Source organism: Achroia grisella, unplaced genomic scaffold, assembly GCF_030625045.1.
Source record: "Achroia grisella isolate CSIRO2021 unplaced genomic scaffold, CSIRO_AGI_Agris_v1 utg906, whole genome shotgun sequence".
In the NCBI taxonomy this organism is placed as follows: Eukaryota; Metazoa; Arthropoda; class Insecta; order Lepidoptera; family Pyralidae; genus Achroia; species Achroia grisella.
The window spans coordinates 2,752,115-2,770,572 of record NW_026713064.1 but is presented as its reverse complement, the minus strand read 5'-3'; the positions used below and the strand labels follow the sequence as shown (position 1 = coordinate 2,770,572).

Here is an 18,458-nt window from a genome sequence, read left to right as displayed (position 1 = left end):
TTAAGATAAGATACATATCAAATTTCATTAAGATTCGTTCAGTTATACTTATTTTGGTTTGGTTTTATAGGTAAAAACACACAACAACACTTTCGAAATAAAAATTACTTGATGTACTGACGACTTCGACTGCTTTTTCCAAGAAAATAATACCCCATATTTGTTTTCGTGATACAATCTAAAATATATTGTATATATATATATATATACATTTCAATAAGATTCATTCTCCCGCTTGTCCCTTTAAAAATAACAGACTGACTAATGAACATTCATGTATGTATTAAAAATTCTATATTTTTTCACAATATTTCCGTTACCATTTGTGTTTGAATGGACAAAATTCATTAATACCATGAACGTGATTGTTGAGTTGAGAGTTGAGCACTATTTTAAATCCATTACAAGCGGGACTAATACCGTGTACGTGTCTATGGTCGCCATCGCCGAAAATCGGTCGGATACAGCATTACGTGTCTATACAAGTAAATCCAAAGCGATTCAGAAAACAATACCCGTATATTTTTAAACTTTTTCCACAGTTATTTATTATTCTGCAGCATACAGAATATTTATCATATTATGTTATGGGTAAATATTCCAAGCATAACACACATAAATATGTATGTTATGCTTGGTCTGCTGCGACAGAAACAAAGTAACGGGCTCATTTCAGTGATTTTTTTTTAATTTCTCGCTATGAACGCAACTGTATATAACTGCAACACCAAATACCATTGGAAATTCTCACAAAAATTGGAAAAGTCTATATGTAGAATATATGTTTATGTGTAGTAAGACAAAATCATTTAGTGTAAGTTGTAACAAAAATTGGCTACGTAACACCAACCAAGTGTAGTAAGATCCCGTGATTTTCCACAATTATTATACGTATAAATTTTAATGACCATCTTAAATGCATTAATCGGAAACGAAACAAGCACAAAACAACATTAATACAAAAGCCGCGTTAAATCAGATAATGGACTCTTCCCGCTATATCGAACACCACAATGCCGTTCCGTTACCGATGCGTAGGAGTTACCATCAGTGTCATCGTGGTTCATTAACCGAACTGCTTTTGATTGTTCAACTGAGTTCTTGCTCGCTCCTCCGCTACTCACAATCGAAATCAAGTTGAAATCATGTTTGTTGTCCTACATTCGTTTACGGTTTCGCACTTTAGACATTTCATTTTAATGCTTGATAATGTTTAGATAGATTCGTGCCTTTTTATGGATTCCTTCGTTCATGTTTGCTATCCGGAGATGCGCGATGTAAATTTTGACTAACGTTCCGATTGCCAAGTACCTATGATATGATAATAAAAATATCTAGAAAGTTGATGTTTAAACCACATAGCTATTATATAAATACTCTAAATTATATTTAGTAAGTATTTAATGAAATATATCTGTCTCTATGTGTGTTTATTTACCGGTTTCTTACCATTTCACAACCAAACAATTTCCACGTGTCTTAACAGAATTTGGCTTGTAGATTGCTATTACGAGGACGGATGCAAGCTATTTTTAATCTAAAAAAACAGCTGAAATACATGCTAGTAGGTATAATAGAAATATGATCAGACAATGTAATTAGACTAGACCAGATAAAACAGTTCAGTTTATAAAATGTAACAACTAATAAATGAAAAAGCTTTTTATACTTGTACCAATTTTTAAATAATTTTGACAGTCAAAAATGTTCTTGAAAGTATGAAAATTAAAGTCAAAATCGTAACTCAATTTACCAGTATGCATTGCATACCGTTAATTAGGTTCATTATAAGCCCTGACGCATACCGGTCGCGGCCAGTCGCAGTCTATATAGAGCTATTTATTTTTAATATTAACTACCAAATGTATAAGTACAATATATAAGAAAATATTCCGTGTTCCACAACCAAAAAATAATCATTATTGCTTCGCTGTCCTTCAGTGTACAAGTAATTACTACGTTATGAGAGTACACACTTTTCTAAAAACACCGAATCAAATTATGTCAGAATTACCTAAAAAATATTTAGAAAATAGACCTTAATGCCTTACCTAACCTTAATCTTAACCTTAAAGATACTTTAAAAATTTTAGACACCATTTCTATACATTTATCTTTCTGTATGCAATGTTTACAGGCTGCTTTATTTTGTGAGAAAACTTGGAATATAAATAGAATCGACAAACATTCCACATATATTTTTTATTAATATTCATTAATTTAACAACTATTATAATACCTATTACCATATCTATATTTAGAAATACGAATGAGACCAGATAAACGTAAATTTTATTTAATTTTTACTGCCCATTCTATTTCTTTATAGTACTATTTTAGTATTTACTATTTAAGTAAGCAAACGACAATGCAAATTTGGACGAAAAAACAGATTGCCTCTGTTTATCCTTAATAAATAGATTGTAATCATATTATAGAGTAATAAACTCTATAATATGATTACAATCTTTACAATATTTATATCGATTACATTCCTCTCGGTGGAATTTGGTAACAGTATAAAAAAAATATGTGGTTATATTTATCACTTTAAATTCGCAAAATACTTACACAATGTCGTTTATGCTATTCCATATTTTTTTAAATATGGTTTTTAAATTGTTTTTTTTTTATTAAGTATTTTTGGTGTCACCAGTGTTGTCACACATGTATGTCAAAAATACGGCTTTACATGAACCGTAATACGATTATCTTCGTATAATAGTTTAATTAGCCTCTCACTTTGAGAGCAAATTAATAATGGACGTAACATTTTCATCAGCGAGTCACACAAAGCGAATCCTATTAAGGCTCGTGTAAAGCCATTTTTATTCCCTCTGATTAAGTTTTGGTATCGAATCAGTATTGCCACTATCGACTCCTGCTTTATTTTGTAGCACTATTTTTAATCTAATCCAATTAAAAAATTTAATTTTATATTAAGGATATAACTGAAGAGTACGATTAAAAAGATGTGTTTGTGTTTCTCACTGTGATCTATGTTTAATACATTTAAAATTAATAATAAATGATATGACCGTGTTAACAGAAAGAAAATAAGTTTTTATTTATTTTTAATTACAATTATTTTATGGCTTTTGTATAAAAAGAGGTTTCATGTGCTAACAAGATGGATGATCTCTGTGAAATATGCAAAAGGAGAGTAAATGCATGTAAAGGTCCGATAGAGACGAGTGGCAAGATACATGAATAGATAGACAAAATGTTTATTAATCTGAGAACTATTTGAGATTACCTTCTATACTCACCATAACAAATGTATCTAATAAAAAAGCAATGATAAAACAATATGATTTATTTTCAGTATGATGGTAAAAAATCTTGATACTGCAATGAAATGCAGATTTAGAGCTCAAATTGGAAGAATCACGGCGTCTGTCTTCTACTTGTCTGCAACGCATTGCGCGATACTTCGGACACGTTGCGCGGAGGAGTGTAGACAATATGGAGAGACTAATGGTAACAGGGAAGATAGAGGGTAAAAGACCTCGAGGCCGATGGTCAGACCAGGTATCCCGTCAACTAAACATTACTGTCAGCGCCGTACTACACCAGGTGTCTGAGCGCAACCGATGGCGATGAAGAAGAAAATCACACAATGCAGTCTTGAGGTGATAATTTTATATCAGCATTTTTATTTTCCATTTATCAATATTAAACTAATGGTCTATTGTAAATTTACAAATGCAAATCGATTATTACAATATTTTTATAATTTTACGAACGATTAACTTACACGTACGGAGGGAAGGAATTTGCCATTGCTAGGAATCTACCAAGCCAGGTTAACCTTCACGCGGTACCACTGGAAACCATCGTGCTAAAAGCCATTTCCCATGCTAACTGACCTGACTTCGTGCTTATTTTATCATCCAACACTGATGTCCCGCAAATTTAATCCGATAGTGCAGGCGAGTTCATAATTCCATTATTATCCATAAAAAACTCATACGCACCTTTTACCTATAATAATTATGTAGATTTTTTAAGTAAGCAACTGTAAAAGTTTAAGACACGTTTTGTTACTCGCTCGTCCTTGTGCACGTAATTGGGGTGGATGAGTACCGTTATGGTACGAGATTCCCCGGTGGCCTGGATGCGGCGCATGCGCAGTCCGCAGTGCGCAACGAACTTTGAGATCGCGCGTACCGGTTCGCGCGATTTCACTCTCGCGCATGTTGCACGCACGAAATACTTTTATACTTGTTTATTGATTACTTTAAATTTTATATAGGTTGCAAGTTTTGATTGAGTAGTATGGCGCGATTGTCAGTGCTAGTGTTCGGTGAGAGTCAATTTTTATTTTTTTGTAATGTTTTGTGGGTGTTGTGTATTTATAAGTAGCGGCAATTACATAGTAAAATAATTTATTTACTTATTTGTACTGAGAAATATGTAAAGTATTACCACTGCAAACCCTATGGGGTTAGGTACATATATTATGATAATAAAGAATTTCATGTCATGGTAGAAATTATTTTAAAACATCGTGCCTAAGTTACTTGCTCATACAAAAAACAACAAATAGACAACGACACGACAAGGAATATATGCATTATTTATGGATATTTTACTTAAAAACAATTATGGTAATAGGGACATCAATTTTCATCATTTTTGTAATTAATTCCATACTATATACTATAGGAATTACATAGCAACCTATATATATATATATATATATATACATGGAAAATCGACCAATAGATGGTTGTGTGAAGATAATATCTAAGTATAACAAAAGCGTAAGAAGTAATAGGAAGCCTGATGCAGATCAATAAAAGAAGAGATACTGATCCGAACTCGGATAAAGATGAGCTAATAATGTTTATTATTTTGAGCTAGAATATATCTACTGATACTGAAATATTTTGTCTACTGACGTAATAATATCTTCTTATGATAAACTTTATCCCGAAGTCTGGATTGTGCTTAAGTGCTGGATCTTACAGCTTGTCTATGCATAAAGAATACTTCCTATATGCAATTCCTAGGTCTCTGCAGCTTGGAACAGCTAATCTGTTGAATTCCAGTATTCACAGTCAACACATGTTATGACTGTGATTTTGGATAAAGTTTTAAAGGAATCTGGTATAGTAAATGCCTTTATATGGATATGTGAGGTATATTTACAACTGTGGAGTTTGAGACACGAGTCTGTATTTTTCAGAATTATTTGTTCACACCTCCCATTTTAAATGTATAAAAATGACATATAAATAAATTTTAAGGGTATTTTGTCACTTTCGCCCGAATTAAGAAAAAATGTTGAAGAAATGGGAACTTTGTAACGCTGTAACGAATGAGAGGGGTATTATTTATAGCCACCACAGCCTTATATCATTACATTTGACTTCATCCACTCTTGTATTTAGTCATATACTAGAAAATAAATCCTTACCAATATTATAGACACAAAAGTTTGGATATACGGTGTGTAGGGATGCCTGTTAATCTCTTACGCAAAAATTATCTACTGAATAGATTTTAATGAAACATTAGAATAATATCATCAGAATAACACATAGTCTATAATTTAATCATAAAACATTGTGTGAATTGTTCATACCGATATGTCAAGGAAGTAGGAAAAAGTCTGCCATCTGCCAGTTAATCTGGCAAGTGTCTGTTACGCCTTCACGGCTAAACCGCAGAATCAATATTGGAGAAGAAAATAGGAATCCTGCGCAGACGAACACGCGGATACCAGCTAGTCTCGATATAAAATCCTATACCCAGCCATATGGCCTATTTCTTGTAGCGTGGGATCTATACATAGTTTATGAATTGTTTTGGTATTTCCGGGGTCCTCAATTCTTCCTATAACAAGAATTTATGTATGTATGTTTATTTTTGTTGTGCCAACCATTATCACCCGTATAATATTGCTCACAATACATTACCATAATTACGTATTATTACAACAAGCAAATACTCTAAATTATTGTATGAACACTTTCTATTTTCACATATTACCTGATGCAATTTCCGTTAATACTTTGTAGAATAATTGAGTGCAAATTATGTGTCAATACGTTTTATTTATATACAACCGCGTGTAAATCATGCAATAATAAGTAAATACTGGTGGCTAGTCTGTCATTCGGTCATTTTCACACATTTATCAATTAAGAAGTGGTTCCGCAACTACATAAGCATGTACAATATTTATAGGGCGCCATTTATTTATTTATGTATGTTGCATTGTTCAACTATTATATATATATAACATTGTGCAATGCAACTTAAACAACTGTAAAATGTAGTAAAATACTAGTGAATTCACACCATAACATGCACCTTGTTAGTTAGGTATATCTTACAAATATTCATCAACTCCGTAATATGCTTTGTATAGCAAGCAACATGCTAGCAAATTTATTTTATTTCCACTTTTTTATCTACTTATTAATTTTACTCATTTTCCATTTTATTTCTAATAAATACTGTGGCAATATAACCAAGTGAGTCAAAGTAATTAGGTATATACTTAAGATGCTTCCAGATATATTACTAATAATTTATAACATTTCCCAAACACTAAGAACCATTAAATGAAGCTGAAGAAATAATATTTGATGAAAGAGATTTTAATATAGAATACATTTAATTTGTAGCAAAAATATTCCGATTTTAATAAATTAAAATTATCGGGGGATTCAGCCGGCGATCAAAGAGGGCGCCTAATAACATCAATTGGTATGAAATTGGTCCACTGAAGCCAGATCGGGACGCTGTAAAGAGAGCTCAATTACTTGAAGCCAAACAGGAATGTCGCCACAAATTAAAGAAACGTACCACGCAAATGATATTCTGCTCTCTGAAATTCTACAGAGATGAGAAGCGAAGAAAAGTAGAACTATAATTATGTAGTATTACGTACAACGTACATTTATATAAGACTTCTTACGTGTGTACATTTGTGAAGAGCCTATTAATGATTAAAACTGTAAAAATAAATAATGAATTAATTAATAAAAACTGTAGTTGACGTGTAGAAAATTTTCATATTAATGATACATTGCGTTATTTAGAGAATTATTATTATAAACTTTGTTTATCACATATATAATCATTATAAGCACAGAAATACACATAGTTGTGTGAAATTGCTTTATTTTTGTTATTGTTATGTCATGTATCGATCATATATTTTATTATTTTGTTAGAACTACAAATAATTTAATAGTAATTTGAAAAAGAATACAAATGTATTAGATATATGTATACCGCAAAGTAGATTTACAACTACTATAATGTTATTAATGTACAGATCTATAGGCAGCATTTCTTTTTAACATTGTCATTTAAAAAAATTACTGATTTCATTTTCTTCATCAGCCTTTCAGTGTAATAAGAAGGTATTCAACTGTACAAGGACTCAAAAGTATATTTCTTATTAAATTTATTTACAGGTATAGTTGGATTATGGACACAAGTCTGCTGTCTGGAAAATGATAAGTACGATGAGTATGTAATAGAGTTATTATTTTTTAAATAGTAAAGTAAAATCAGAAATAATTACATAAAAAAATAGAAATGAAATCACAAAGTAATACTTTAAAGTTGTAGAAATTATAAGCTACAAAAATACACTTGCTAATTATTCTTATTGACATTAACTTTTTTTAAATGTTCGATTATTATTATTAAATTACAATTACTGAAGAGTGAAATTAGATTTTTACATTTCAAAGTAAGCTATTTTTTATAACATACGCTGCGTATGTTATTTGAGACTTGACTTGTTCCTAGAGATTAATCTCTGTTTAAGATTAAGTTCTGTTTGCAGTAGACTTATTTTTACGGTTAACCGTAAAAATAAGTCTACTGCAAACAGAACATTTTTATTCATTATCTTTTGCATACAATTTAAATTTACAGATATTCACTTATACGTATATATCCCACAAATGGAACACAAGTGGAGACCACCAATCGCTTCCAAGATCCTGAACATTTAATCGAAGTACTGAAGGGGAGTAGAGGAATAAATGATAGCTTGGATTTACTGGTAGCACCGCATCGTATCAACTACGCACGACAGTTCGCGCTTAATAATGATTTACGATTTGAACTAAAACAAAAGGAATATGGCAGGTAATTTGTATTTATATGTTATATTTTATGTCAAAACAGCTGTTAGAAACAAAATATTTTTTTATTATACTATTATTTTAATTTATACGTATAGATAATTTATTAAATAGTTTAAATATTATTTTAAAATGAGCTATTTTCAAAAGTACCCGTGATACTATACTAATGGTTATATTTTTATAACCATTTTTGTACTTCGAATCTATTTATCTTCTTTAGATCTAAGTATAAAAAAGGAATATAATACTGATAATAAAAATTGATTTACATTTTATTTAATAATTTTAAATTAATCAATTTATTATGTATGTAAATATATATAATTTTAATACATTTATTTGAAGAGGTGTATTTTTCTAATTAATTATTATAGACTTACAAAGTTCTCTGATGACAAATAATACAAGTAAATGTAACTTTATCTAAACTAATATTAGGTATAAAGGTAAAGACATGACTTTTGCTTATAATTAAGGTATTAATAGGAATGATTAAAATCAGAGTTTTAATAATTACATATACAAACTATTACACATATTGAAAATTATATACATTTTTTCATGTTATTTAACCGTTGGTTGGTTGTAATTGTAATTGTAATTTCGCATATACAATATTAGTATTAGTAGTTATATTTATTTTTTTATTCTGTTCTCAACTAGGGCGTTCGAGACGGTAGAACGTGTTCCCAGAAGGAGAGTGCTACGCAGTTTCAGTATCTACGATTACAATTCTTATACAGCAGTCAGTATCAAACTTTTTAATACAAATAAACACTAAGGCAGACTTTATATAAAGTCGTCTGATTGGCGTTTTAACAAGAAAGACAGTGATTTTTACAGGATACTTATTTGGCAACGCATTAGTGGTAAGAACGACGTAACATGATAACGTAATTTCCGTATCACTCTTCATGTATATAGGTAGTGGTTGCACATTATCACCAGGTGGGGGGTCAGATTGTTTGTTAATAATATCTCTGGAATAATACTAATATCTCTACACAATTCACACAGCGCCATTTAGTCCCAAGCTAATAAGAATTTGTGTTGTGAGTACTAGATAACTAACATAACTACACATTTTTTTGTATGTACATACATAAAAAATACCCAGATACTTATGAATGTTTGTACCGTGCGAGGAATCGAACCTGCGACTATTTGCTGTAAAGCAATGTGTTAAACCGCTAGACCACCAAGGCCACAATTAATCAAATGAAACACTCCCCAGATTCAAGACTATTTGGAAACAGTGGCGAGGAGGCATCCCGAATTAGTCACTCTCCAACTACTTGGCAACAGCTATCAGGGTCGGCGGGTGAAGCTCGTCAAGATATCCGCAAATCCTAATACTGGCAATCCCATTGTATTTATTGATGCAGGTATAACACCAAAATTTAAATTATAACTTTCTATACTTTGTAGTTTGAACTAATTGTGATCCTGGGTTTGAATCTCGATTTAAATTTAAATTTAAGACAGAAATGTTTCTAACTTTGTCTGATTGAATAAATTAGGTCTGTAACTAGTTTTTTGGTTCAATATTGTAATTAGAAAAACTTTGCGTATTTTTAAAAAGACAAAAATAATATAAATTTAAATATTAACTTATTTAGAAAAATATTATAAAATTATTTATGAACAGAGATGAAGAAATTATTTTTATTTAAGTAAACGTGTTATGTGAATAAAAATAATTTAGTTTTCATTGTACGCAAGCGATATAGTTAAAAAAATAAATTAAGTCAATTAGGAAAGTGTGGCAGAGAGGTATGTTAGGTTATAATTCAACAAGTACCTTCAATTCCATAATACAATTAATACAACAAGTATCGGGTATATCTAATCCTTAATAAGTATACAGTTGAATACTAATACCCTTATGAGGGCAAGCGAGCAAATTAACAAGTAACTGGTAGATTATTGACTCCTGTAATTGTTAAAATAATATAAATAATAACATAGACATCTCTGAAATATTCTCAAACTATCACACTACGTAAGTCATCAGCCCTAAGCAGGTACGGTAAGATCTTCTTTTGTCCTAGATCAATGAAAGAACAATGCATGCAGCATTATTCTTTCATTACGTATATAGTCAAGATATCCTATAAGATCGACCTTCAGCCGGTCCTTCTCGGAAACTATCATAGATAATTTCAAATAAATTTGCAATGACAGGCTAACTAACATCATGCTCATACCAGGAAAAACCGTTAGTGTAGTCGGGTGCACCATACTAATATAATCCGTACAAAAACTAAGGCGAGGTAGACAAAATTCAGTCAATACTAAAATTAAAACAGGTATACATGCACGAGAATGGGTGGCTCCAGCGATGGCCCTGTACTTGATATACAGACTGACCAATGATCCAGAAGCAAAACAAAACGAGCTGAATGGCGTAGATTGGTACATTCTGCCGGTGGTCAACCCTGATGGATACGAATTCACCAGGTCCAGCAAAGCTGTAAGTAATTTTGAATATAAAATATTATATTATATTATATTATATTATATTATATTATATTATATTATATTATATTATATTATATTATATTATATTATATTATATTATATTATATTATATTATATTATATATTATATTATATTATAATATATTATCTAGACACGCGGCAGCGTGTCAAAGCCGAGTTCAAGAAAGAGAACTGGTGAGCAGCACGGTGTGTAGTATTACACGAACCATTTGGAGCCACTTTTGACCCCCTCAGAACTCAAAAACTCTTTCATATAAACCTGTCAAATTTGGTTCATATATTGAGACTTGCGAGATAAGTATGTGTTCCAAATTTCATAAACATTGTACCTCAAATCCTAAATATAAAATAAATAGGTACTTATGTATGGTTAATTATCGTAGCTTTAGGCGTTGAATATCGGAGCCCTGAGCGAAAGGTTATTAGTTAGTAAGTAACAGTACTTTTAGATTTTTTTTAATCTAAAAGTCTCTTATTAAATCTCTAATTTTACAGGACTTTATCTTTAAGTCTAGAAGATTTTATACTTGGCGCCTAAAGCCTCAATAATATTCAATAAATATTCCATAAGACAATTTCTATTCTTAGAAATAATTTGTTTTAGTATGTCTCAGATGTAAGAGACAAGTGAAATAATCCAATCTTTCATGTTGAACACCGTCTTCACATTTCTCAGAATCGCTTATGGAGGAAGACAAGATCAAAGAGCAATGGCAACTGTTTTGGCGTTGATGGCAACAGAAATTATGGCTTCAAATGGGCCGTCAGCGGGGTGTCAAATAACCCTTGCGACCGAGAAACGTACGCCGGCCCTAAACCCTTTTCTGAACCCGAAACACAAATGGTCAGGAACGTCATGTTAGAAAACGCTAAGAGATTGAAGCTATACATCTCTGTACATTCGTACGGTCAATATTTAGTATACCCTTGGGGCTATACAGGCGATTTTGTCCCTAAAGAATGGAAGAAAATGGATTCCCTTGCAAGAAGTGTCTCAGATGCTGTACAAAGAGCAGGAGGAAAGCCTTTTAGAGTGATGAGTGCTGGGAAGTGGTATCCAGCGGCCGGTGGCAGCGATGACTTCGCTTTTGGTGCTGTGGGTGTCCCATACTCTTACACAATGGAATTAACAGAAGGATACGAGTTTCTATTTCCTGAAAGATTATTGAAAACTGTTTTGCCACAGTTTTATGAAGGTTTTCGTGTATTCGGCGCACAGATTAAGAAGGAGTTCAAAAATTCAAGGTCACCACGAGATTCTGAAAGTGTGTCATCTATTGAAGACTGAGACCAAATTTTGATAACACTGAGTTCTAAATAGGTTTAAAGAAAAGGTTTAATAAAGAAATTTGTGACAAAGTTTATGTTTTCACTTATCTAAACTAAATTTTATCGCTTATTTTCTGACGATAAGAACATTAGAAATCGTAAAACAATACATGTACTATGTGATATGAGAACTTGTTCGACTTGAGCAAATTTAAGAAACAATGCAATTTTATTACTTTATTTTATACATATTATGCACAGGTATGGTTTGTATTTTAAATTATATTATTATATATCTCAAGTAATATATTATCAAATGTGGTATAATGTGTTTCAGCCAATTTCGACTACAATCAAGCTCAAATATGCGGGTTCGTAATTATAATATAACATTTCTTATAGGCAAAGAAAATGAAGTGAGTGAAAATAATAATTGGCATCATTTATGTTTGAAATAATTGGAATTAAAATAAGCATGAAGTGCAAGTTCTTAACTAAGATGTAACTTAGCTAGACTTTTATGTATCGAAATTAATACCATCAATTTTCTGACTTCACTTCTCAGTAATTGTACTAATATGTTAAGTGGGAAAATAGAATCATTTTCTTAGTGATTGTACTAAGACAATTAATTTCACCGTTAAATAGTTTTTTTTCTGATATTCTAGGTACATATTAAATATCTCTATTCAGATTGTTAGATCTAAATTGTTAAACAATGAAAACTAACTTTAATTGTTGAAGAATTTTAAAATGTTATCATAAAATTCATGTGAAGAAGGAAAGAATGTATCATTATTCTAATTCATCGGAAAGATATATTAAGACTAAAATAGCGAGAAACTTAGAAAAACAACATTAACCTCTGATCAGTACAATGTGACAATAATACATAGATTTATTACTACTCCTACTAAAAGAGAGTTTAATAATGCAACAATGTATTCATTTCTATCTATTCCTAATTATTTCAGAATGATTAATTGTACAATGTTATAACTTTGTTGGTTTTAGGTGTAAGATTCTAAGGCATTGTTATAAAGAAATGTTAGACGATCTAAAAGGCGACGACGAAGGTTCATGCATTGAGGACGTTGCTATTGGTGCTAGTACGGTAAACTTCATTTAATTTATATATATTTTATTAATACTAGATTGGCAAAATAAGCAGAAGGTATCATGGTTATATACAAGCAGGGACTTAATGGGCTAATAAGAGTATATAACCAATTAAAGTTTAAATATTTAAAAGTTATACATTATGGTTAAGGATCATAATCGTTTGCAGTAGCCAACAGTTTCGCCTAAGAACTACTGCATTAGCAAGAAGCCCCGCCCCACGAATCGTATGGTACAAAAAAAATTATAATTCTGGGCAACTTATACAGCGACATCTAGTCCTAAATTACACACTAATACGTCTGATACTATTACTGATACATATTTAAATACATTTTTTAAATACATACATAATGAAACATCCAGTACGATATATTATGGTGAGGAGCTCGAACCTGCGACTATTGGTAAAACTGTAGGGTGATAAATTAATAAACCAACGACATTGTCTTAATCGTTTCAACATTCTTATCATGGTCTGACTTTCAATTCATTAAATATTAGAAATTTGCTATATTATTGCAAAATACAGAACTTTATTAATTAGAATTACATAAGTATCTATGTATTATTTTGTAGATTACAATATTTCTAAAAGCTTTGACTGAATATTGTGGAGACATTATACACGTATTCAGTGATCAAATGACATACGAAGGTCGAAATTTATACGAGGTAAGTAACAGAAGAATATAATTGCTACGTATAATGAGATTATAATAATAATATGATTGGGTGCACCCAAGGGCGGATTTACCTAAGGATTTTTTGGGCTGCAGCCCCGGGGGCCCCGAGGATATAAAGAGTCATAGTCCCCACTGAAACGATATATAAAATACTAGCTGTACCCGCGACTTCGTACGCGTAAAATAGTGACCTTGAGCAAATAATAAAAAATATATATTAATAATCTAACCCAATAAAAAAGTTTCATCGTTCTAGCTTCAAAAATGAAATTTCCATACATAATTCCATACAATTCAATCAACAGCCAAAAACTAAGTTTCAACTACTATCTTTAAAATGAAGATACTTCCATACATACCATACATACATTACATCTCCCCTTTCAACCCCTTATAACCCTTTTTCTTGTTTTTTTTAATGCTACTTATATTAGTGTTATCATGTACCAATGATAAGATGTCGCTATACTGTAACCATTTATGGCTGAGTCCTGTGGCGGTAGGTACTGATATTTTCTCAACAGCCTAAAAAATGGGTTTCAAGTTTCTAGCTTTAAAAAATGACAGTACATGCATATAACATTTTAACTCCCCTTTTGACCCTTACAACCCATAATACGCAAAAAAATAAGATTGAAGCTTAAACTTTTAAAAAATTCCTCTTTCAGTCTCTTATAACCCTTTTTAGCGTTAAAAAGTAACCTATGTCCTATCTCAAGATCTTGACTTTAAATTTCATTTAAATCAGTTCAGAAGTTTTGGCTTTTAAGACAGACAGACAGAGTCACTTTCACTTTCATAATATTAGTAAGGTATTATTAAATAAACTGACCCAACAAAGCGTAAGAAAAAAGCTTCATCGTTCTAGCTTCAAATATGACGAATTTCCATAAAAACTTTTATCTGCTATTTTATTTTACCCCTTGAATGGTGACAATGTGATATTTACAAATTTAAATGTCATATTTATTTATATTTAATAAACAGTTTAAACATTTCTTTAAATTCTTTTGTAAATTGGTGGTCCAGTTAGCCAATAACATAATAAAATTTTGTTAAATCAAAATAATAGATGTGATATTCTAAATTGCAAACTATCCCTCTACTTGTTACTGCGAACCATATCTCTGACTCTACTGGCCAGAATGTAGAAACGCGTATTCCGAACCTGAATAGCTCGGATGGAACGGTAGATGTTGTTTCTTCCAAGGAAATGTTGTTCATATGTATTGACAACATTTTTAATATTATATGTTGTTTTATTCTTCAAAAATATTAATAATATGTTCTTACGCTCTTGTCCAAGAGCAGGGTCATCAGTTATAGGCTATACCAGGATTATATTTATGTATTTATAAAATAAAATTGCAGAGCAAACGTTTATTCATTTAAATTCATAAGGAGACAATAGATTGACAATAATCAGTTGCGCGCGCAACTTATACAAATGACATATATGTTTATTTATGACATATGAGCGTTAATAAGTCGCATATCTAGTACAATACTGGTGTAATTCAGAAATTAAAAATTTTTGAAAATAGACTTAATACCACAATTATAAAGTAGACTTTCCAAAATATCTAATTTTTTATTTAAGCCATTATTATAATAAGTGTGTATTCAACCGCATAATGATAACCTTGCATTACCATTTTCAACCCCTTACAACCCTTTTTTCGCATTAAAAAGTAGCCTATGTCCTTCCTCGGCGTCTAGACTATATGGGTACCAAATTTCATTTAAATCAGTTCAGTAGTTTTGGCGTGAAAGCGAGACAGACAGACAGACAGACAGAGTTACTTTCGCATTTATAATATTAGTAAGGATAAAAAAATATCCAGAATGTTAAAAAACCTATAAGGTTGGCAACCCTGAGATCAATCGACCCATGCGGGTGTGCGTCTATCGAAAGGAATGGGGAATTACTGGTCGCTTGTTTTTGGTCTGTGTATTTTTTTAGTTGATTAATATAATTAGGTAGGCTCCTAAGCAGATTTAGCCCAGGGCCTCATAAATTCACGATCCGCCTCTGGGTGTACCCGCTTTCGCAAGAGATGTATGTTGGCGGGGCGCCAGTGATGGATGGTAGGATGAAAATGAAGTCAGGTCAGTCAGTCCATCGAGGTGAATTTACCAGGAATTCTTGAACCTGGATAGTTTCCAACAAATTAACCTGACATATCACTATATACTAATAGCAATGGAGTCACTATTAATAAAAATCCCCTCCCTAATAATTTTTGGTATTATACATATATCTGTATTCTTGGAATGATCTATATCTATATGTACATAATTTACTATAGTTTTCGTGGGTTTCCAAAAAGAGGTGAGACAAATTTATGCTAAGGATCCTAACGTTTATTTCCAAATCAAATCAAAACGTTTTTATTCACGTAAATCCAAAGATTAAAGTATTTTACTTTGTTATGTGAAACCTATTACAGTTATGCGTTTTCGCAACTCTAAATCAAGTTAAGGGAAATTATAGTTCCATTATTAAACATGCAAGTTTATTTCTTAGAACAAAACTTCTATATCTTCTATTGTTCACAAACTGAGTATCCATTTTCTAACAAATACAAGTAAATAAATAAATATATGTCTATCTGCCTATCTGTTACTTTTTACGGCTAAATAAATCAATTTTCATTAAGTATAACTGTTTAACTATTCTTAATAAAAAAATTATTAAGTGATGTGAAGATCGATATTATCGCTATCAGTAGATATGTAGTAAGCCGTAGGAAGTGGCATGTATGACATAATTTAATATTGAAAGATAAATAACATTTGAGAGTGTAGATTAGATTTACTACCCCAATTCCGTCCATAAGTCGAGAGTTAAAAACAGGCCATCAGAAAAAAATGATCATGAAATTATATATCTGACTGATTCTTTGGTGACTGCAACATCAATCATAAAATATACCACCCAAATATGGGCATGTCAAGTATTGTATTCACCACAACATCGATAATTAAAGATGCCTGTGAGTTCCCCATCTGGAATAACAATCATAACGTCACATTATACTTTTTTATGTTATAAATCCTTACATATTAAGTCGATAATGTTGACGATAATAAATATGTATATACTCATTCAATTTCATCAGGTTGTTATTAAGAGTACATATACGAGTACAAGAGATGACGATGATTCAAGACCAATATTGCTATTGGAAGCTGGCCAGCAAGGTGGAACTGAACCAGTGACCCTGGCACTATTCGTCATCGAGCAGCTCGTAGCTTGTGAGGAAAATGAAGAAATGATAGAAAAAGTTCGATGGGTTATTTTACCTAGCACCAATCCTGATGGACAGGAATACAATAGATTCGTAAGTATATGTATCAGAGTTGGACTTTATACCAAGTTATTAGCGTAGGTACCACCATTTTCTAATCCATTTAAGCTAGGTCTAATGAGGCTTTTTGTAAGATCTATTGGGAGGATAATAATAATAGTATATGGTAGTGAAGTTTCGGGGTACTGGGGGCATGAAATCTTAGTTCACTGGAATAGCAACGCATGAAGGGTATATAAGAAGTTACAGTTCTCGCTTAACACTACGTAGGCCATCAGCTTCTCTATTATAACTGTTACATAGAAAAAGTACACTTTGCTAATGACGTAAGTTTAATTATAAAGTTATAATTAGAAAACAACATTTCTATGTATATATGATAGAACACAAAAAAGACGTCACTCATATTAACACAAATATAAAACTAAAAATTAAGACAGGAGTAAAATTATATATTTTTATTATAAATTATTTTTTTACAGAGAACATGGAGAAAAAATCTTAGACTGTTCGAGGATGAATTTAGTGTTGGAGTAGATATATCGAGGAACTTTGAAAGCCAATGGGGATCGTGCCCTAAAGTACACAGTGGATTTTCACAAGTTTTCCCGGGTATAGCACCAGTGTCGGAAAATGAAACTCTTTTCATTAAGAATGTTCTCGTAAAGTACAAAAAAGATATAAAAGTGTATCTATCGATCAGACGTGACGGTCATGGCATCATGTATCCATATGGCTACACCAAGAATCATCCTACAAGTAGCGATTGGTCAGTAAAAGTAGCCGCGGATGTTGCCTCGAAGGTGAATCAGAGAGCGGGTGGTGTTAACTTGTTTCTAAACCATAGCATCTATGATTTCGAAGGAAAGGCAAGATGCGGGCATAGTGTCGACTACGCTCATGATCTCGGCATCCCTTTGGCTTATGAAATGCGTGTGTTTCTCGAATCAGATAACCTTATAATGTCCAAGTTCCAAACATTGCCGCGGGGCTACGAGGCCTCTCTCCGAAACGGGTACTACAGCGGTATTAGAGAACTTTACAACATCGTTATAAAAGAGAAGCAAAATGGCAGGGTGTACTAATAAATGTTGCTTCAGATAATGTATGAATCATTTAGGTATAACAAAAGTATATAAAAAGAAGGTGCATGAGACCACGACTTTGGAATCACTATTAAAAACTGAATTATGTGATTTAGATGGAGCATAAAACATCTTCAACTGGGTCAAAATTATGTACCGAGGCCGGCGGCATCTATTACGATACAATATTTATTTAGTACATAATGGTATATCTACGTTGGAGGAGTCACTTTTCCACTTTTCGGTAGGATGTCGGTCATGCGCGCTGGTGGTGGTATAGCGCGCTTGCGCTAGGGGTGGGGCCCGTAGCCGTTCAGCCCGCTGCCATTCTGTAGTCGGCCGCAGCGGCGGCGCCGCGCCTTGCCTT

The 18,458-nt window shown here is 31.9% G+C and overlaps 2 protein-coding genes across 3 annotated transcripts; both read left to right on the top strand.

Annotated features, from left to right (window-relative positions):
• The first annotated feature begins 4,152 nt into the window (after window positions 1-4,152).
• LOC131853801 (carboxypeptidase B-like) lies at window positions 4,153-11,971 on the top strand. 2 transcript variants are annotated; one of them, XM_059204844.1, is made up of 7 exons: window positions 4,153-4,306; window positions 7,437-7,482; window positions 7,906-8,121; window positions 8,784-8,865; window positions 9,355-9,505; window positions 10,430-10,593; window positions 11,298-11,971. In XM_059204844.1, the coding sequence occupies exons 1-7, from the start codon at window positions 4,279-4,281 to the stop codon at window positions 11,907-11,909; spliced, it is 1,299 nt and encodes a 432-aa protein (XP_059060827.1). In that variant the 5' UTR covers window positions 4,153-4,278; the 3' UTR covers window positions 11,910-11,971. The 2 variants fall into 2 exon arrangements, with proteins under 2 accessions (XP_059060827.1, XP_059060826.1); XM_059204843.1 differs by having other exon boundaries at window positions 7,437-7,491.
• A 940-nt stretch (window positions 11,972-12,911) lies between these two features.
• LOC131853852 (carboxypeptidase B1-like) lies at window positions 12,912-18,091 on the top strand. Its single transcript, XM_059204912.1, has 5 exons — window positions 12,912-13,004; window positions 13,589-13,684; window positions 16,818-17,039; window positions 17,076-17,083; window positions 17,491-18,091. Exons 1-5 carry the CDS (start codon window positions 12,936-12,938, stop codon window positions 18,089-18,091), a joined length of 996 nt encoding a protein of 331 aa, XP_059060895.1. The 5' UTR covers window positions 12,912-12,935.
• The last annotated feature ends 367 nt before the right edge of the window (window positions 18,092-18,458 follow it).